Genomic DNA, 21,825 nt, shown 5'->3' with positions numbered 1-21,825 from the left:
CAAAGACTGACAAATCAAGCAAACTGAGTTCATCAGATACAAATCTGAGGACAGACAGGTTAAAAAAGAAAGAAAAAGTTTCTGGCAAGGAATTCGTTTCTTCGGAAACAAAGGAGCCATGTGTTGGCGATGAATCTGACAGGTCAAAGTCAGACAAGCCACATTCAGGCAATGATTCTGGTTCGTCAAAACCAGAAGAGCCAAGTTTTGAGGTAAAATTGTCAAAAACACTCAAGGCTGGTCAGGCTTAGGTGAATTTGTTTAAATGAAAAACCCTGACTTGCCGGAGTTCCCAGGTTGGTAAGCGTGGAACATGAATCGGCATATTTCTTGAGAAATTTCACTTTGGTGATTTTTCGACTTACATGTGGTAAATCAGGGACATTAAGTTGTACTTAATTTTCTACAAGTGATGTTTGAGATTTAAAACTAATATTGTAAAATTTGTTAAGTGATTAAAGAAGAACAATGTGATGAAACCCCGAATTTGTGAAATGACACACAAAACTGATTTTCCGGAAAAAAACATTTTGATTAAAACAAACTTAAGTGTTTTGAAATCTAAATGGGAAAATAGTTTGTTGTCAGGGGGAGTTCTGATTGTTTATGCCAAATGAATGGCGAATTGAAGTGATTTGATATCAGTTTGTCATTTTATTTGTACAGTTTGTTTACAAATTTTCATTGAAAATCAAAATTGAAACATATTTTGATTTTAGGGGGAGAAAAAATTTAAAAAAAAAATTAGAAAAATTGAAAATACCAAAAACATTGAAAAAGCAAAAATGAGTTTTGTTGAGAAAAGAGGAAATGATAGTACATCAGTGGACTATCACAGCACGCTAAAGAAATGAAATGCCAAATATGATAAACGGTCTCACTAATGATGTGTCGATAGGTTTTCGCATATTTAGTAGATTTATTCGGGATATAAACCTAAAATTTCAAACTTGCGAAATTCGTGGGGAACACTACTTGGATATATAGGTAACCCCTGAAATCTCGTTTGAAAGGTTTCGTATTCTGATAATTCTAGGTTTTTATACTCAATTATGTCTGGGGTATTATTCCGGGACTTCTGCTGAACGGAAGTTCTGATCTAGTCCTTGGATAATACGTTCACCAAAATGCTTGAAACACAGCATAAACCCTCAGCATGCAGATGAAACAATAAAATTGATAGTCGCTGCTGTTGTAAAAAAGATCCTCTAAAGAGGACATACTAAAAAGTCAAAGCTGATATCTCTCTGCGTATACGGAAGTATCGACCTGAGATCCCTCGGCCTCGCATACCTAATTTATGTACAGATATCATTGTAGTATACTCACCTGTACGACTGAATATTGAGATTCTGGATACGGGAGTATATTCAAGAGGTGGGACACATGAATGAGTTAAGTTCCTAAAACATCTAAATCGTATCCTGAATAGATTGAAAATTGTGTGAAAATTTAAGAGGACAACTATATCGTCAATCTACGTGAATCGTTTAGAACTTAATATGATTAAAGCTTAACGGTGCTAGTGATTTGTCTCATGAACTGATATGATCCTCTTACACAAACTCACAAAAATATTATCTGTATATATTTGTTTACTGCATTTCATTCAAAAACAAAAATCCAAAAAGATTTTCGGAGTGTTTTAGCATAAAATTTTGAAAAGTCAAAAAGATTTTCGACAACTGATATTGAAGAGCTGATATTCAAAATTCGAGTGCTAAACATGATGAACAGGATTGGGAGAATATGTTGAAAACTTTGAATGTCATATACAAATGTTTTGAAAGGTTGTGTGTTTTGTTAATCAAGGTCATTCATTTGAACTTGATGTAACTAATGTGTTTGTTGAAAATGATGTCTACCAGTAAGTTTACTAAATTCAATTGTTATAAATTTGTGAAACTTATGTTGAGGTAGAGAATGTGCAGGTTAAACAGGTTTGGACTTCATTATTCTCAACGGAAGCTAATTGTCAAAGCTTGAACCAGATATCTCAGATTCTAGCATATTGTGAGGAGGAGTCAATGAAAGGGGGAGTCTGGATCAACAGTCAAAGGGAAGATGGAAGTTAGAGTCAGGAAATGAGCCTGAAGCCTGTGAAGGAAGAGTGCTGTTAGTGCAATAACGTCTGTAGCTTCCGTCAACATGTAGTCATATTTTGTATAGTTGTGTATGTATTTTGTATGTTTGTATGTAAAGTAGGACAGAATACGGTGAAGTTTTGTTTAGTGCTTATGCTGCCAGCCGATCGGCTAGCCCAGCCGATCGGACAGCCCGGCTGATCGAGCAGGCTACTCGATCGGTTAGCATTGTCAGCCGATCGGCTAGTCCAGCCGATCGGCCAGCACTCTCTTATTCTGTCCTTGCCTATAAATAGCTGGTAGGTCAGTTTATTTAGAACCTTTTGACACTTTCACTTTCAACCTACTTTTTGTATGTCTGAGTTCTTTCTGGTTCCTGTACATTTTCACATCATTCAATAGAATATCAGACGGTGATTCAAAGTAGAATGTTGTCTTTGTATATCTGCTATGTGATTACATGAATTCCGCGCATTGATCACTTTACGATTCAACTACGTTTACAAACAAGAAGATCCCATCCGAGGGACCAACAAGTGGTATCAGAGCATTAGGAAGCTGAATCGAGACCTACAGAGACGAATTCACCGGAATTCAAGCCGTTCTTGTTGATTTAGAGACGAATTCACCGGAATTCAAGTCGTGTTTACTGTGTCAGAAACAAATTTCACCGGAAATTTGTTATTTCTATCATTCCGACTCAAATTTCGCCGGAAATTTGACCGATTCTTCTATATTCTTCTAAGTTCTAGCTTTACTTTTCACTTTTACATCATAAAACCGGAAAAACTTAAAATTCAGTGAGATTTTACGGTTAAAAATTGACAAATTTGCTATCAATCGAATCGCAATCATTAGAATTACAATCCTACAAAGTTTCACAATCAGATTCAATCTAAAACTTGTTCAAATTGATCAAAATCTATGGAAAACTGTTCATGTTTGCTGATGTCAGCCGGTCGAACGACCTAGCCGATTCATGTACTTGCTGACGTCATCATTCCAGTTGCATAACCGTTCAGATATTTTCAAGTGTTGCTGACATCATCAGTGTTAGCCGATCGAACGAGCAATTCGATCGGACAGCATTGTTGACATTTGATATTGTTGCTGACATCATATTGCTAGCCGATCGAATACGCCACTCGATCGGACAGTAATTGTGTACTTATTACATAGTTGTGTTTGTCAGCCGATCGAACGAGTCACTCGATCGAACGAGCCAGCCGATTGTGGGTGTGCTAATCGATCGAACGAGCCATTCGATCCAAGTGTCCTTGTGTTTACAACTTTAAAATCCAAAATTTTTCTACGTGTTTGATAAACATCTCAGGTACTTAACAATGGAAGAATTCATGAACCCATTCAGTGAAATGTATGCGTTTGCTGGAAATGGTGGAGATGATTCAACAAACCGAACAAATGAGAATACTCCAAGTACGAGAAAGACGTTGACGGAAGCACTTAGTGTGGAAAGCGCTTATGGAACCTATAATAAGCCATCAAAGCTGTTAGCAATTGAAGATTATAACCGGTGGGCAAAACGATTCGAGGAATGGTTGAAAGCCTTCGCGTACCCCAGTTGGAAAAGCTTAAAAAACGGTTTTAACAATGGAAGAGAAGACTTTGAGAACATGTCAGAAAGTGAAGAGATTGAATATTTTGTGGCCGAACAAAAATGTCTAGCTTTGATTAACCAATCAGTGAGAGAAGATATTATCTCACTGATTGATTATTCAAATGCAAAGGATCTTTGGGATAAATTACAAAAGAAATGTATCGGTACTACAGAAATCATTAAAAACAAAAAGAAACTGCTAAAAAAGGAATTTGATCTGTTCGGATGTCTTAAAAATGAGTCTGTTCCAAAAATGATTGAACGTTTCGGGCATCTAAAGCTAGAGTTGGCCAGACATGGGATTGTGTTTACTCAAGAAGAGCTTGTGGACAAGTTATTTGATTCTTTGCCAGATGAAATGGATTGGCAATACTTCGCAATGATGATCAAAAATACAATCCAGCCAAGTGTTCTAACAGTTGATTTGCTGATAGAGAAACTGGAGAGTCATGAGCTCGAAATAAGGAAAACACATAAAGTCAATCACTCGTTATATCAACAAAATGTGGAACTTTATTATCCAAAAAGCTTGATGCAAAAGACAGGATCTCTGAAAACAGCCTTCACTGCAGAAAGTTCACAACCAATGACTCAAGAAACATCACACAGTGGTTTTCATGGAGGAATTTCTTCCAACAATCCAAGTCAAGGACCATCTTCAAGCACCTCAAACCAACAGCAATCAGCACCAAAGAATGTCTTTCAATGTAACATTGCAGTTGACTTGAAAAATGGTCAGAATTTTAGTGAGGAGTCGGCGAAACAACAGATGATTTTCTTAGCATCTGTATTGGAGTCATATGAGGGGTTAGTTGCTGGGAAAATAGGTAACACCAACCTGACGAAGGAAGACTACAATCAAATAGATCCTGAAGAAATGGAGCTAATTGATATTCGTTGGGCTATGGCTAGTGCTGTTCGTCGAGCACAACGCTTCATGGAAATAACTGGCAGGAAAACAATTGGTGGTCCATCTACCAAATTGGGTTTCGATAAGTCTAAAGTGACATGTTTCAAATGCAAACAAAAAGGTCACTTTAAATGAGAGTGCAGAAACGAGTATGCTGATGAGTCTGCTAATCCGTTCCGAGAAGATTACTATAAGAAAGCCATTTATCATCAGAACAAATCGGAACCTCCAAGGCTGAAGCAGATTGAAGAAAAAGATAAGGAAAAGTCAAGAGCTCTAACAGTCATTCATGATGATGAGGGATACGACTGGAGTGAGATATTGCCTGAAGAAGATGTGGTTGGTTACGCATTCGCAGCAGGAAAGACTGTTCCGTTCAAAGATACAAGAACAGAAGAAGAAAAGTTTGTGAACAGAAGAATGAAAGCCCAAACAAAAGTAAGCAGAATTTATACCATTTATAAAGAAGCAAAAAGGGCTAAAAGGTGGGATCCAGACAGAGAATGTTATCTTGATCCTCAAGGTAATATCGCAATCGATCCAAATTCACTCAGTGTTGATGCAATCATTCAGCAATATGCTGAAGAAGAGGAAGCTAGAAAAAGAGAATTGTGGGGTGAAGGTGAAAAGAAAGTGGAAGAAAAAGAAGAAAAGGTGAAGTCGGCAGAAAAGAAGATCGATGATGGGGTGATAGATACATCACATGAGCTCACAGCCGAAAATCTGATGAAGATGGCAGACAAAGTTCTAGCTGCAAAAGAACTGGAGGTAGATTCTAGTTTTGGAACTGAGTCAAACGCCAAGGTCAGTCAGATAAACATGAATGTAGTGTCAGGTAAGAAAGACAAAAGCGAAAGTGAGTGCAAGAATTGCATGAAAAATTGCAAAGATTGTAGTACTGTTGCTTATCTCAACAACAAAAAGGTTGAAGATCTGACAAAAAGAGTCAGAGAGGTTGAAAACCAAATCTTAAACGGGGATAAATTGCTAAAAGCTTCAAACGATCATGCAAAAGAGTTAATTGAAAAAATTGAAAGTGATAAAAGTGACATAGAAAGAACTAAGAAAGAAAATGAAAAATTCATTCTTGAAAATCGTCACATCACTGAAAATATTGAGAAGCTTAAGCGAACGGTTAAAGATTCGGATGATCGAAATGGGAAAACAACAAAAGAAAATGTTCAACTGTCAGGTGTGTTAAGGGTGAAAGAGGAGTTAATAAACAAACAATTGGATGAAATTGCTAATCTAAAGCTTCAATTTAAAGAAGCGAAAATCGAAAACGAACGCATCCAATTAAAATTAACCAGTTACAACTCCGCAAGCTTTGTTCTGCAGCACATTGTTCCCAAATCCATCGGGAAAAACAAAGCTGGTGAAGATGTATTTTCGGACGGAACTGGAGTGGGATATCATCAAGTCCCACCACCTGTTTTAAACAATTTCTCAAAGAAAAAGTCCGGACTGGTTAATGATGATGAAAATTCAGATGAAATAAAACTTCCAGAGTCGATTGATGTTACATTCTCATCATCATCATCTGATGACAGTGTTCAGACTGATATTGTCAAAAGCATGGCAGAAAGTGTCTTAGAGTCTGATTCAAATGAAGATGATGGTTGTTTCTTGGATAAATACATTCCGAAACAAAAATCCAAGAACAACTTAAATGAAGAACCAAATCTTGTCATGTACAAGATGTTGGGTTCAGATAAGTTGTTTTCGGATACTGAGTTTCCGATTGAGAATGTAAATGTCAACAAATTGAAAAATGTTTACAAATTGATCGAAGTTAAGTTGACAGAAGTGAAGAGTTTGAACCAAACAAAAAGACAAATGAATTTTGAAAAAGATAAAGCTTACTATAAGAAACCCGTTATTCCTCCACGTTTTTCTAATAACAATCGAAACAATTGGTCGGGTGGATATCAGGGGGGTAAGTCTTATCAGAAGAAAAATGTTCAAAACAAGAAGTTTATTGAAAAGAAAGTGTTTGTGACCAGTTCGAGTTCATTTTCAAATGAAGAACCTGAAATTTTTTCAAAATCAAACAAAGAATTCTTTGAGGAAAAAGCCTCACAACCTCAGTCTGAAGGCACTAGTCGGGTTGTTGACACCCGAACATGTTTCAGATGCAATCAAGTTGGACATATTGCACGAAAGTGTACCAACTTGAAGTCTAAGACTGATGTTGTTGAAATTCAAAAGAAGAAAAATGATGAGAAAGAAAAGGTTCCATTGATTGTTGAGAAAAAGAGTTTGAAAAATGACAACACCAAAGCCAAAACTGAACCCGTAAAAAAGGTGTAAATTCAAAATGATAAATTTTACAAACGGGTCGTAACAACTCAACAAACATGGAAGCCGAAAGTTGCTAAAATGAGAGCAAGTGGTTCAAAATCAAAGGTTTCTGAAATGGAAAAACAATCATCTTCTACCACATCGGTAAAGATGAGTGTTCCTGAAAAGAAAAAGGTTGAATTATCTCAACAAGTTTGGAAACCAAAAAGTGAGAAGAAAATTTCAACTTCTGAGGTGAAAATGTCTGAAGAATCAATTACGGTTGATTATGATGCAAATTTTCCACCTCCCAAGGCTGAAAATTTCAAAATTCAAATTGCGAGAGTCAAAATTACACCTAAGGCTGATGAGGCCTGGGTGGACTCGATGTTTGACTAAACAATTTGAATTGCCGGAGCTTCCTTAATCGTGAAGCATGTATCAGCATCCTAAATTGATATGTTCTAATCATGGATGTTTATATGCAGGATCTTCCACAACTTGTTTCAAGATGGATCATGGATAGTGGAGCTTCCAGACATATGACAGGGAAGACTGCATTGTTATACGATGTGAGGAATATAAATGGAGGATATGTTGGATTCGCGGGCAATCAAGGTGGTCGTATAATTGGTGAAGGAACGTTATCCAATGGGATTGTAACGTTTGAAAGAGTCAATTATATTGCTGAGCTGGAGAACAACCTACTAAGTATTTCTCAGATCTGTGACAGAAAGTACACCACTCATTTCACTGACAAAGAATGTTTGATTCTAAAACCGGGATTTGATGTTCCTGAGGAGTGGGTCATCATGAGGGCACCAAGAGTCAACGACCTGTATGTATTGGATATGAGTATAGCAATGACAACAACGTGTCAGGCTCACTGTTTTGTGTCAAGAGCAACTGAGAAGGAGTCAAGATTGTGGCACCGAAAGATGGGGCATATACATCTTCGAAAAATGAATCACTTGGTGCACAATGATCTGGTTACAGGAGTTCACATCAAAGGTTTTCATCTAGAAGGGGAGTGTATAAGTTGCATCAAAGGTAAACAGAAGAAAAAGTCACACCCCAAAAAGCAAGTCAATTCAGTTTCACGATCGTTGGAAAGACTTCACATGGATTTATTTGGTCCTGTGAATGTCAAAAGCATTACAGGAGATTACTATTGCTTGGTCGTCACTGATGATTATTCTAGATTTTCTTGGGTATCTTTCTTGAAGACAAAGGATGAAACGTTTGACAGTCTGATGGCGTTATTCAAAAAGATTGAGAATTTGTACCAGAGGCGTATCAGAAGAATTAGAAGTGATAATGGTACTGAATTCAAAAACAACAAGATGGAAGAATTTTGTGAAGAAAGAGGTATACTGCATGAGTTTAGTGCTCCGTACACTCCGCAGCAGAATGGAGTAGCGGAACGCAAAAACCGGACACCAATCGAGACAGCCAGAACTATGCTCACAGATTCAAAACTTCCAATAAATTTTTGGGCTGAAGCTGTTTCTGCCGCATGCTATACTCTCAACAGAGTTCTCACTGTGAAGAAATTCAACAAAACATGTTTTGAATTGATCAATAACCGCAAGCCTAACTTGAAGTATCTTGAACCGTTCGGGTCACCCTGCATGGTGATAGAACCTTTTGGAAAATTTGGTCCGAGATGCATTGAGGGTATATTTGTTGGATATGCAAGTCCTTTGCGTCGTGTCTTCGTGCCAAGTGAAAAGCGGATTATTGAAGCTGCAAATGTTGAATGTCAAGGTAATACGATGCCGCCTCAGAACCCAGGAGATTCATGGCGTTACCATTACGACACGTTGTGGGATTCCTTTGATGTAATGAAAGAACCTGAAGATGAAGAAGACTTATTTGATGAGCTGGATATTCTTAGAAACTATGAGTCATCAGAAGAAAGATTTCCAGCACAGTATTCTAGGCAATCTCAGAAAACTTCAAATGATGATGAAGCAGGTCCTAGTAATGCTGGTGAACAAGATGATACTCCAGAGAATCAGACGGCAACAAATGATGACACAACATCTAATATTGGTCCAACTTTTGATCATGGGGATTCTGAATCTGAGGGGGAGCAAATCCACATCTTAGGTCAAGCAGATCCTATCAGTGAAGAAGGTGCAAATAAAAATGTCACTAATCTGGAAGGCAATGTAGATGTTCCGAGTGAAGTAATGCCCAGAACTCTTTCATATCATCCGGAGGAGCTGATCATCGGAGAGCTCCAATCAGGAGTTCGCACCAGACATTAAATTGACCAAGGGCTTACTAGTTTTTATTCATCGGTAGCACCTCTACAAACTGAATTTTCACTATGTTGTTTTATCTCGCAGATTGAACCTCGAACGTATAAAGAGGTGCTTACTGAAGATTCTTGGGTCAACGCGATGCAAGAAGAGCTGAACCAGTTTGAGAAATTAGGTGTTTGGAAACTGGTGTAAGATGGTCACAGGAAAATCAACACCAAATGGGTGTTCAAGTGTAAGAGGGATGACAGAGGAGTAGTGGTCAGAAACAAAGCTCGACTTGTTGTTCAGGGCTTCAGTCAACAGGAGGGAATTGACTTTACTGAAGTGTACGCTCCTGTGGCACGACTAGAAGCAATCAGAATTTTCCTAGCATTTGCATCATGGAAAAACTTTAAAGTCTACCAGCTTGATGTGAAGTCGGCCTTTCTCTATGGCAAAGTGAAGGAGGAAGTGTATGTGGGACAGCCACCGGGCTTTGTCGATCCACACCACAAGAATAAAGTGTATCTCTTGGATAAAGCGTTATATGGCTTACACCAGGCCCCGAGAGCCTGGTATGAGACATTATCTCAGCATTTGCTAGCCAATCACTTCATCCGGGGAACTATAGATGCCACCCTCTTCACAAAGATAGTCGACGGTCACCTGCTGATAGTACAAATTTATGTGGATGACATAATTTTTGGGTCAACAAACGAGGAGTTGTGCAAAGACTTTGAACAAGTGATGAAGCAAAAGTTCGAAATGTCATCAATGGGGGAAATGAAATTCTTTTTTGGACTCCAAGTTGATCAACTTCCTGAAGGAATTTTTATACACCAGACGAAGTACGTTCATGATATTCTAGATAAATTTGGAATGTCAGGTTCTACTCCTGCGGAAACCCCATTAGCAACAAATCATGGGATTCACCCAGATCTCGCCGGAGATAGGGCAGACGAAACACTTTATCGTTCCATGATTGGTTCTTTGATGTATCTAACCGCTTCAAGACCCGACATTATGTATCCGACGTGCCTCGCAGCAAGATTTCAATCTAACCCGAGAGCTTCGCACTTGATCATTGTGAAAAGGATATTACGCTACCTGAAGGGAACTCCATCATTGGGGTTGTGGTATCCTAGAAAAGGCGATTTTATGCTCGAAGGGTATTCCGACTCGGATTTCAGATGCTGCAAAGTCAATGCCAAATCAACAACTGCAGGATGCCAGTTCTTTGGACCTCGCTTGGTCACCTGGCAGTATAAGAAACAAACGTCTGTGGCGCTATCCACATGTGAAGCAGAGTACATTTCTGCCAGCAGTTGCTGTTCTCAGATCCTGTGGATACAGCAACAGATACGCGATTATGGTTTGCAGTTTCTTATCACTCCTCTTTTTGTTGATAATGAGGCCGCAATAAATATAACAAAAAATCCGGTACATCACGGTAAAACCAAACATATAGAAATTCGTCATCACTCTATTCGCGATTGTTTCGAGAAAAAGTTGATACGAATTGAGAAAATCCACACTGACGAGCAAAAAGCTGATTTAGATACCAAAGCATTTGATAGATCACGTTTTAAATATCTTTTAAAACTAAATGGTATGATGCTTTTGTCGGTGAAGGATGGGATTGTTGGCGTTGATGAGGATACCACTGTAGATGATGTTGATAATCTATCTGCAATGGTTTGTCGATTTTTTACCTGTTTTGGTCTTTAGGGGGAGATAGGTATACTTGTATATACTTTTTGGAAATCCAAAAACATTAAAAAATCAAAAAGCAAAAAACATGATAAAATTTCAAAATCCAAAAACTATAAAAAATAAAAAATGAAAAAGAGCATGTGTAAAAAGGGAAAATGATAGTACATCAGCTAGACTGTTATGGTATGCTAAAGATTTGCAAAGTTTTAAAAGGTTTAAACAGTCTCACTAATGATGTGTCGATAGGTTTTTACACAGTCAATAGATTTGTTTGGGATATAAACTTAAAAATTCATAACGAGACTTACTTTGTGGGGAACACTATTTGGATATATAGGTAACCCCTGAAATCTCGTTTGATAGGTCCCTTATTCTAAGATACTAGGTCTTTATACTCAGTGATATCTGGGGTATTATTCCGGGACTTCTGCTGAATGGAAGTTCTGACCTAGTCCCCGAATAATACTTTCCGCAAAATGCTTGAAACATAGCATCACCCTCAGCAAGCTGATGAAACAATAAAATTGATAGTCGCTGCTGTTGAAATCAAAAGATCCTCTAAAGGGGACACACCGAAAAGTCGAAGCCGTCATCTCTCTGCGTATACGGAAGTATCGACCTGAGCTCTCACGGCCCTCGCATTTAACCCCTTACAGATATCATCTGTGGTATACTCACATGTAAGACTGAATATTGGGAACTTGATACGGGAGTATATTCAAAGGGTGGGACACACGAATGAGTTAAGTTTTAAGACATCTAAATCATATCCTGAATAAATTGAAATCTGTGAGAAAACTTAAAATGGATCAGTATATCGACAATCGAGGTGAATTGTTTAATCCTGAATATGAAATGAAGCTTAACGGTACTTGTAACTAGTCCAAAAAGCTGATATGATTCCCTGACACGCTCATCAAAAATATGTTTGTATATAGATTTCTTTCTTTACATTCTGTCTTTCAGTATCAGTCATACTTTTATAGTTTAGAATCTGCATTAAAAACTCAAAAAGATTTTGCACTTCTGCTTATTTTGACAAACCAAAGCGGAGGTTTGATCTTCAGATTCACAGTCTGATGCAGGTTGTAGGAAGTTGTTCTGAGCGGAAAAACAAGTTGGGAGCTAATCTTGATACAAACAAAGAAAATAAAAAGTCAAAATGCAAGTTCATTAAGTTGAAACTTGTAAAATTTTCAGAAAAATGTTTAAAATATCAGTTTGTTTTTGCTTCAAGTCAACCAAGGTCATTAAGTTGAACTTGGTCGACAAATTAAGTACCTAGGGTCATTAACTTGGACCTAGATACTTAAGTGGATTTCTTGAACACTGATAATGTGAAAAAGGTCAAAAAGTCAAATCGGTTTGAAAGTCAAAGTGCCTTGGATCGAACAGGCCAGCCGATCGGCTTGACCAGCCGATCGAACTGCCTAGCCGGTTCATTGACACACTATAAATAGGAGTTCATGCTTCATTTGTTCTTTTTCGCACTTCGATCGAACCAAAAACACTCTCATCCGACTCACTGATTACATTTTTTTCATTTGATCTTCATCTCTCTTTGCATCAATATATTTGATTTGTTGGCTTATTCATCGTCTCAAATGGCAAAGGTATGATTTCTAACTTCAAAATCTTTGAATTTTTTTGTGTTCTTCATGTTCATACCTGTCGGACTTCATTTCTTAGATTTAGGAAGATTTAGGAAGTTTTGATGAAATCTAGTTATAGGGTTTTGATCGCAATACAAAGATCTTTAAGTTTACCGGTTCAATTTTTTGAAAAATCATGTTAAAACTTGATAGATCTGAGATTAAGGTATTAAGGCAGCTCAACATGTTCAAAAAGAAAAATCACCAAGTGTTGATGTTCTAAAAGAACCGGAGGTGAAAACAAAAGAAGTTCCAGTTGTTGTAACCGAAGAGAAAACAGATGATGAAGTAGAGATCACTGGTTTCAGAGCTGCTAGTCCAAAACCTGCTCAACAAGATATTCCAGAGTCATCGCATCAGAAAGTAGAAGATTTTAACTTTGATTTTGACAATATTGGTCCGGTTACTGGTATTTTCTCTGAAGATATGCCTGAAGGTGAAAGTGATATGTTCAATGATCAGGCGGTTAAAGAACTGATGAAGAAAGTTAAAGAACTGGAGAAAGAGAAAGCAAAAGTTGAGGAAGAACGTGATATGCTGAAAAGTCAAATTAATGATTTGATTGAAGCTCACAATAAAATAGTTGCAGCATTGGTTGAAAAGGAGAAAAGAATGAACCAAATGAAGGAATGTCGAGGGAAATTCTAAAGTGTTTGATTCGTTAACTCAAGAGATATCTTCTTTGAATGCCAAGATAAAGGATCTGGAGAATGTAAATCAAACATTAAATCAGCTTCTCAATGAGATGAGTGAAGCTTCGTCGAATGAGATGAAGACAATGAAATTAGAGATGGAAGCTATGAAAGCTGACAAAGTAATGAAAGATCAACAACTTCAGATGCTGGTTGCTGTAGTTGAAAGCCATTTAAAGATGAACATTCATGCTGCTTTTGACGAAATTGATGTGATGAGAGCTAATGAAAGGAGATTGGAACGTGAACGTCAAATGGCTGAAGAAGCAAACCTAAAGAACAAAGGAATAGTTGAAGAGGTTGAGATAGTTGATGCATCTTCAAGTCAACCAGATGTTGGAGGTTCGTCTTCACAGCCTGATGTTGAAATGATTGAAGTTGTAGAACCAGTTGAAGACGATCAGGAGATGGTAGATGTTGAAGAGCCTCATGAACCTGAATTCGTAATTGTTGGTGAGCCTTCTGAGCCAATAATTGTTGAAAATATTCTTAGAAGAGTTGAAATTATTCAAAGGAGAAGAAGAGCAAGGGGAGTACTATTGCTGGAGTATACAACTGACAAATTTGTGTTAGTTGGCAATGCTTACCCCGTGCCATACAATTCAAAAGAAGTGGCAAAGTTGTTAAAGTTTCTTGATCGAAAAAGAAAGGGAAGAATAGCTCGTGGTGAGATTGTGGATGAAGATTCTGATAAAGAGTTGTTCGGAGATGATGAAGAGGAGAATGAAGAAGAGGAAAAGGAAGATGATGATAAGTCTGATAAAGATGACAAAGGCGATGACGGCAATGATCAAGGTGCTTCGGGTTTATTAATCAGTGAACCAAATGTTCAAGAAAGAGTGGATGAGCTGATGAATAATGAAATAAATGAGCAGGAGGATGAAGTTGATTATGAAGCATCGTCGTCTGGAAAACAACTTATTGATCAGGTACTTCTTTCTAACCCTACTGTCATTTACTTATCTGGTAAACAACAAGGAGAGGTAGAGGTTAAAAGAACGCGGGCTGAAATGTTAGAGGAATTGGGTTTAGAAGATGGAAAATTTAAATTTGATATTGAAGACGAAATTCCTCACTCACCTGCAAAAGATTTCGAGCCTAGATATCCTCATGAAGCTGATCATTATGATGACGTGATTGTTGAAAGTGCGTCGGATTCAGAGGAAGATAGAGTTGATTTTCATTATGAAGGGGAAGATGTTGCATTCCCTACTTTCACGGAGTTGTTTCAAGAAAAGAATGAAGATGAGTTGAGAAGAAAGATTGAAGAAAGGGTTGCTACAGCAGATATTCCTGAACCGGTTCCTAGAGAGATAACAGCTGAAGAAAGAAAACGATGGTTCAAGAATATGCCAAAAGAAAGAAAGACTCTCAGGGCTCTTCAATACTTCACTCATAACAAAGATCTTTCTTGGGGAGATATTCTATCTTGGGGATATTTGGAAGACTTGAAAGTTTATGCAATCAGAAGGGAGCAGGGTGTAAAGTACTTTGAATTCTTAGCTAATATAGCTACTTTATGTGACAACTCGAGTTTCCGACTTTCAGTTTCGCATTATATGCACGTTGACTTTGACTGTTTAGTTGTTTGACTTGTTTGGCTTGTAACTATATACGTGGTGTTAAAATGAAACGTATTATGATTGTTGGATACGTTATGTGTTATATGACAAAACGTATGTGTTAGTGATATAGTGTGAACCGGTTAGTAAACACTTGAACTAGTTAAGTCCTAGATAACCTCCACAACGAAACAAGTGTGTCTCGCCTATAACAACTCGAAGAAACAGAAACTTGATCCGTCAAACCATTCTCGACGAAACAGAATGTGTTTCACCGAGCCCAGTTTTGCCGAAGCCCAGTAAGGGCCCAACACGTTACGTAATTATATATATACCAGACTCTCTATTCAATCGTCACTTTTATCAAAACTACCGAAACCCTAGAACTCCCTTTCTCTGTGATGGCGATCTTGCATACCCGAAGCCCCGAATCGATCTAGTTGCTTCCCTGTTCATTACGGTTAGTGTTTTTCTATGTGTTATTGCTTGCCTATATCATCCATTACTGTTCTTGTTTGTAACCATGAAGGATCATGCTAGATTATGACCGTGTTCATGATTTATGGTCTATAGTGTCGGTTTGATGTTGCAAAACTTATGGATGTAATGTGGATTAAATACACGTTAAATGTTAAATGTCATGAATCTGCTTACATAATTATATCTTGCTGATCATGTATAACTTGGTGATGATGTGCGGTATTGAATGATTTCTTTATAATGATTCTGTATGATGATGATGATATATGCGTATTGAGTTCCGTATGTTTGATAGTTGAGATTGACGGCTGTTCTAGAACGACTAGGGTTTCCTGCAAAACTGTAACTGATTATTGACGTAACAAACTGTTTCACGAAACGGAATTGTTGGCGAAACAGATAGGGTGTTTCGCCAAGGGGTAGTTGACGAAACAGCTGGGGCGTTTCGCCAAGGGTGGTTGGCGAAACAGAATGTGTTTCGCCGCTATGTGTTTTGCCAAGATATGATTCGCCAATACGTGTTTCGCCAACTTGAATACTTTGCACAGTAACCTGACTTAACTCTGTTAGAAGTTAACTAGATAGATTAACTGCTGTTAAGTGATATGCATGACTCGTACGATATTGAATACATGTTTATTACTTCTGTGATTATACCTATACGTGAACAATTTGGATATAAACTGATCATGTACACATACGTACTCTAGGACTTGATTGATAAACTGTGAGCACATACTTAGCATACCTAGCAAACCAAGGTGAGTTCACACAAGCCAAGGCATGGGATTCCCATGGTGGGAATGGGGTTGGATGATTTATTCGTACAGGCTCAGATGATAGGATTAAATGATATGGTCCTCAGGGTGAGGAAGGGTAATGATGAGATACGACTAGACTAGTATACTAATTGAACTGATCTTCGCACACACGCCAGGGGTTGGCTGCGATATTATGACTATCATTCGCACACATGCCTAGGAAGGCCGCGAACTATACATACTAAAACTTCGCATGCCAGGGTGGCCGCGATACAAATATACATAGTCTAGAATACTTGAGAACTTTCCCTAATCTTCGCATACATGCCTAGAGGGCTGCGATACGAACTAATACGATACATGACTTAATGAACGAACGCAATGCTTACTATGCCATTACTATTACTGAACTATTAACTGCGAACTCGCTCAACTAGTTGTTGACTCTCTGCTGCATGCCTTGCAGGACCTTAGGTACATATGGAGCTTGCACAAGGAGGAGCAGGTCGTTGTGGGCACGGATCGTGAATGTTTCGTTAAACACTTTATGACATTTCATACTTTTTTTATGTTGGGTTTTATTTATACGCTTCCGCTAAACAGTGATAACATACTTATATTTTGAACACCTTTCATATTGGTGGTTGAATGACATTTACCTTTACTTATTAATTACATGTTCAATATGATTGGTGGCTTGATCCTGGTCATGTCACGCCTCCAAGCGGTGGTACTCCGCGGGTGGATTTTGGGGGTGTGACAGATTGGTATCAGAGCCATTGGTTATAGAGAACTTGGTTTTAATATGGGAAAAAAACGTTTTTATTAAAACCATACTATAACCAGAACAATGCTCTCAACAATCCACAACGACGCTTCGCTCCACGTGCAAGACTCAACATCCTAGGTAATAAGGTTTATGTTTATTACCTGCTTGCTAGAACTACATAGAACTTTGCTCGTAGTATGCTAGATTACATTGCTTACTATTCGTTATTACTTGAAAATATCTATGTGCTTACACTCTTCTGTCATCGCACTACTCGCGAACCTTTCTCACTTATTCTACTTTACTATGAAGATCATGTCTGGACGTGTGAACATGACTCAAGCCCAGTTGACGGCTCTTATCAATGAACAAGTAGCTGCGGCACTTGCAGCTGCACAAGCAGGTAGTATACCCTGCGGATGGGATACACACTAGGATCTTTGAATCCTACATTCCTAAATCAACCCTTTTATTTAATATTGTCCTATTCTATGCACAATAGGTCAAAACGCTCCACAACCTGTCTGCAGCTTCAAGAACTTCATGGACTGTCGTCCAAGCACATTCAGTGGCACAGAAGGAGCAGTGGGACTACTCCATTGGTTTGAGAAGCTCGAGTCGGTATTCGAGATGTGTGAATGCCCTGAGGCTCGCAGGGTCAAGTACGCCACTGGTACTTTGGAAGGAATCGCGTTAACTTGGTGGAACGCGCAAGTACAGATCCTAGGGTTGGCAGCTGCTAACGCCACCCCTTGGAATGATTTCAAGGAGCTGATTAAACGTGAATACTGCACACGGGAAGACATCCACAAGTTGGAAGACGAGTTTTACCATTTGAAAATGACTGGGTCAGAAATTGAAGCTTATACCAAAAGCTCAAACGAGCTGGCCGTGCTGTGTCCAACGATGGTGGACCCTCCAATCAAGCGCATTCAGTTGTATCTCAAGGGGTTAGCGCCAGAAATCCAGAGCCATGTGACATCGGCTAATCTTGACAACATCCAAGCTATTCAGCGCCTTGCTCATCGTATTACGGATCAGGCAGTAGAACAGAACAAGCTGCCAAAACGCATCAGTGCTACCACTACTGCTGTTACTACTTCTGCTACTCCCAGTGACAACAAAAGAAAATGGATGGGGATTCCAGCAAGGGATCAGCTTCAGTTCAGTCACAGGTTCAGCAGCGAAAGACTGACAGTTATCAGAGTCCCAGTCAGCACTCTTCAGGCAATCAGGGACAGGGTGGATATCGGGGAATTCACCCACTATGTAACAAGTGCAACAGACACCACAGTGGACGGTGTCGCAAGGAACGTTGTCAGAGATGCCTCAAGTTAGGGCATGAAGCTAAAGACTGCAGGAGTGCGCGACCTGCGAATTAGAACCAGCAACTACAACTACCAGCTCCACAGAACCAACAACAGCAGCCACAACGTGGAAACCGGGGGTGTTTCAAGTGTGGGGCAGAAGGTCATTTCAAACGTGATTGCCCTCAATTGAACCAGAACCAGAATCGCAACAACAACAACAACAACAACAACAACCAGGGCAACGGGAACAACAACAACGGGGGAAACAACAACAACAATGGCAACGAAGCTCGGGGTCGTGCTTTTGTGCTGGGCCGAGGTGACGTAATGAATGATCCCAATGTGGTTATGGGTAAGTTTCTTCTCGACGATATTTACGTTACTGTCTTATTTGATTCGGGTGCTGATACAAGTTATATATCGTTAAAAGTGAGTAAATTGTTAAAACGTACACCAACACCCCTAAACACCAAACATGTCGTAGAGTTAGCAAATGGTAAAAGTGTAGAAGCCACGCATGTAGTCAAGGGTTGCAACATCGTCTTAGCTGGTCAGACTTTCTCGATTGATCTTATTCCCATAGTTTTGGGTAGTTTCGATATCGTCATTGGTATGGATTGGTTATCCCAACACCAGGCAGAAATCTTATGCAAGGAGAAGATAATTCGCATTCCCCGTTCTGGTCAAGAACCTCTCGAAGTTCAAGGCGACAAGAGTGGTGTTGTGGTCGGCATTATCTCTTTCTTGAAGGCTCAGAAATGTTTACGAAAGGGGCACACTGCCATTTTGGCACTTGTCACTGATGCATCAGCAAAGGAAAAGAAGCTGGGGGATATTCCAGTTGTACACGATTTTCCTCAGGTGTTTCCTGAAGACTTACCTGGACTACCGCCTTATCGTCAAGTCGAATTTCAAATCGAGCTCGCTCCAGGAGCAGCACCCATAGCTCGAGCACCGTATCGTTTGGCTCCAATAGAACTGGAAGAACTGTCAGAACAACTACAAGAGCTCTTGGAAAAGGGCTTCATTCGTCCAAGCTCTTCGCCTTGGGGAGCTCCAGTATTATTCGTGAAGAAGAAGAACGGTACCTTCAGGATGTGCATAGACTACCGGGAACTCAACAAGGTGACGGTGAAGAACCGTTATCCTCTTCCACGTATAGACGACTTGTTCGACCAGCTGCAAGGGTCGAGTTACTACTCCAAGATAGACCTGAGGTCAGGGTATCATCAGCTGAGAGTCCGAGATGAGGACGTCTCCAAAACCGCATTCAGAACTCGCTATGGTCACTGCGAGTTTCTTGTTATGCCATTCGGGTTAACGAACGCGCCTGCCGTATTTATGGATCTGATGAACAGGGTGTGCAAGACGTACTAAGACAAGCTTGTGATTGTCTTCTTCGACGACATTCTGATTTACTCCAAGAGTCAGGAGGAGCACAAGCAGCACTTACGATTGATTTTGGAACTTCTTCGAAAGGAACAGTTGTACGCCAAGTTTTCTAAATGCGACTTCTGGCTTCGTGAAGTCCACTTTCTAGGACACGTGGTAAACAAGGATGGGATTCATGTTGATCCATCCAAAGTAGATTCAATCAGGAACTGGCCTACACCGCGTACACCAACGGAAATACGCCAATTCTTGGGTTTGGCGGGGTACTACAGACGATTCATCAAAGACTTCTCGAAGATCGCACAGCCACTTACACTACTGACACAGAAAGGTGTCACCTACCGTTGTGGAGATTCCCAGGAAACCGCTTTTCAGTACCTGAAGGATAGGCTATGCAGCGCACCTATTCTCTCATTGCCAGAGGGCACAGATGACTTTGTGGTTTATTGTGATGCGTCGATACAGGGTCTTGGGTGTGTATTGATGCAACGGGATAAAGTTATTGCTTACGCTTCGCGGCAACTCAAGGTTCATGAACGGAACTACACAACGCACGATTTAGAGCTGGGAGCTGTTGTTTTCGCGCTTAAGATATGGCGACACTACCTGTACGGTACCAAGTGCACTATTTACACCGATCACAGGAGTCTCGAGCATATCTTCAAGCAGAAGGATTTGAACATGCGTCAACGAAGATGGGTCGAATTACTGAACGATTACGAATGCGCTATTAAGTACCATCCAGGCAAAGCCAATGTTGTGGCTGACGCCCTCAGTCGGAAAGATACCACACCTAGGCGTGTACGAGCTTTGCAACTCACCATTCAGTCCAGTCTTCCTACACAGATACAAACTGCTCAGATAGAAGCATTGAAACCCGAAAACGTCAAGGCTGAAGCCTTACGCGGCTCAAGGCAACGAATGGAACAAAAGGAAGACGGTGCCTACTATGTAACAGGGCGTATTTGGGTCCCACTATATGGCGGATTACGGGAACTTGTGATGGATGAAGCACACAAGTCTCGCTACTCGGTACATCCAGGGTCGGATAAAATGTACCACGATCTCAAAACAACATACTGGTGGCCTAGCATGAAAGCCCACATCGCTACTTACGTCAGCAAGTGTTTGACATGTGCAAAGGTCAAGGTGGAGTATTAGAAACCAGCGGGCCTACTTCAGCAACCCAAGATACCGCAATGGAAATGGGAAGAAATTTCCATGGATTTTGTTACAGGCTTACCCCGATCCCAGTGTGGGAATGATACTATATGGGTGATCGTGGATCGACTCACCAAGTCTGCACACTTCCTGGCTATTAAGGAAACGGATAAGTTCTCCACTCTCGCAGACGTTTATCTTAAAGAAGTTGTTTCGAGGCACGGGGTGCCCACCTCTATCATTTCGGATCGGGATGCACGATTCACGTCAGAGCTATGGCAAGCGATGCACAAATCTTTTGGCTCACGATTAGACATGAGCACAGCATATCATCCCCAGACGGATGGGCAGTCTGAGCGCACGATCCAGACTCTCGAAGACATGCTTCGGGCATGCGTCATCGACTTCGGCAACAGCTGGGAAAAGCATCTCCCTTTGGTGGAGTTCTCATACAATAACAGTTATCACACCAGCATACAAGCCGCTCCATTCGAGGCATTGTACGGGCGTAAATGCTGGTCACCTCTCTATTGGGCAGAGGTGGGGGATAGTCAGATCACGGGTCCAGAGATTGTAGTGGACGCCACGGAAAAGATTGCGCAGATACGGCAACGTATGGCGGCAGCTCGCGACCGTCAGAAAAGCTACGCGGATAAGCGTAGGAAACCGTTGGAATTTCAGGTCGGGGACCGGGTTTTACTTAAAGTTTCACCCTGGAAGGGTGTGGTTCGCTTTGGCAAGCGAGGCAAACTAAATCCGCGGTACGTCGGACCGTTTGAGATCATTGAGAAGATTGGCAAAGTGGCATACAAGCTAAACTTACCAGCTGAACTCGGTGCAGTTCACAATGTCTTTCACGTGTCGAATCTAAAGAAGTGCCTGTCAGATGAGACCCTCATAGTTCCCTTGAAGGAGCTCACTATCGACGAGCGGTTGCAGTTCGTCGAGGAACCTGTTGAAATCACGGACCAGGATGTTAAGGTCCTCAAGAACACGAGAATCCCTCTTGTTCGCGTTCGTTGGAACTCCCGTCGCGGCCCAGAGTTCACCTGGGAGCGTGAAGATCAAATGAAACTCAAGTATCCCCAGTTATTCGGAACCAATGCAACCACTACTGAGGGTGAAGCTACTACAGCAGAATTTCGGGACGAAATTCCAAATCAACGGGGGGATGATGTGACACCCCAGGAAA

General features: G+C 40.1%; 1 protein-coding gene across 1 annotated transcript; it reads left to right on the top strand.

Moving 5' to 3' along the window:
* Positions 1–3,427: 3,427 nt before the first annotated feature.
* Positions 3,428–13,154, top strand: LOC110907979. The gene is made up of 5 exons (XM_022153154.1): positions 3,428–3,866; positions 3,987–4,489; positions 4,826–5,050; positions 5,186–5,416; positions 12,681–13,154. Exons 1-5 carry the CDS (start codon positions 3,428–3,430, stop codon positions 13,152–13,154), a joined length of 1,872 nt encoding a protein of 623 aa, XP_022008846.1.
* Positions 13,155–21,825: the final 8,671 nt, after the last annotated feature.

This window comes from Helianthus annuus, chromosome 8 (assembly GCF_002127325.2).
Source record: "Helianthus annuus cultivar XRQ/B chromosome 8, HanXRQr2.0-SUNRISE, whole genome shotgun sequence".
Lineage (NCBI taxonomy): Eukaryota > Viridiplantae > Streptophyta > Magnoliopsida > Asterales > Asteraceae > Helianthus > Helianthus annuus.
Note: the sequence above shows the minus strand (reverse complement) of the source record. Positions and strands in the feature narration are given on the sequence as shown.

Excerpts from the sequence above, each read along its gene's own strand:
- LOC110907979 (XM_022153154.1), top strand. The coding sequence starts at position 3,428 with ATGGAAGAATTCATGAACCCATTCAGTGAAATGTATGCGTTTGCTGGA. Across the intron at positions 3,867-3,986 it reads ATTACAAAAGAAATGTATCG|AGTTGGCCAGACATGGGATT; the intron begins GTACTACAGAAA and ends ATCTAAAGCTAG. Across the intron at positions 5,051-5,185 it reads GAATGAAAGCCCAAACAAAA|CAATATGCTGAAGAAGAGGA; the intron begins GTAAGCAGAATT and ends GCAATCATTCAG.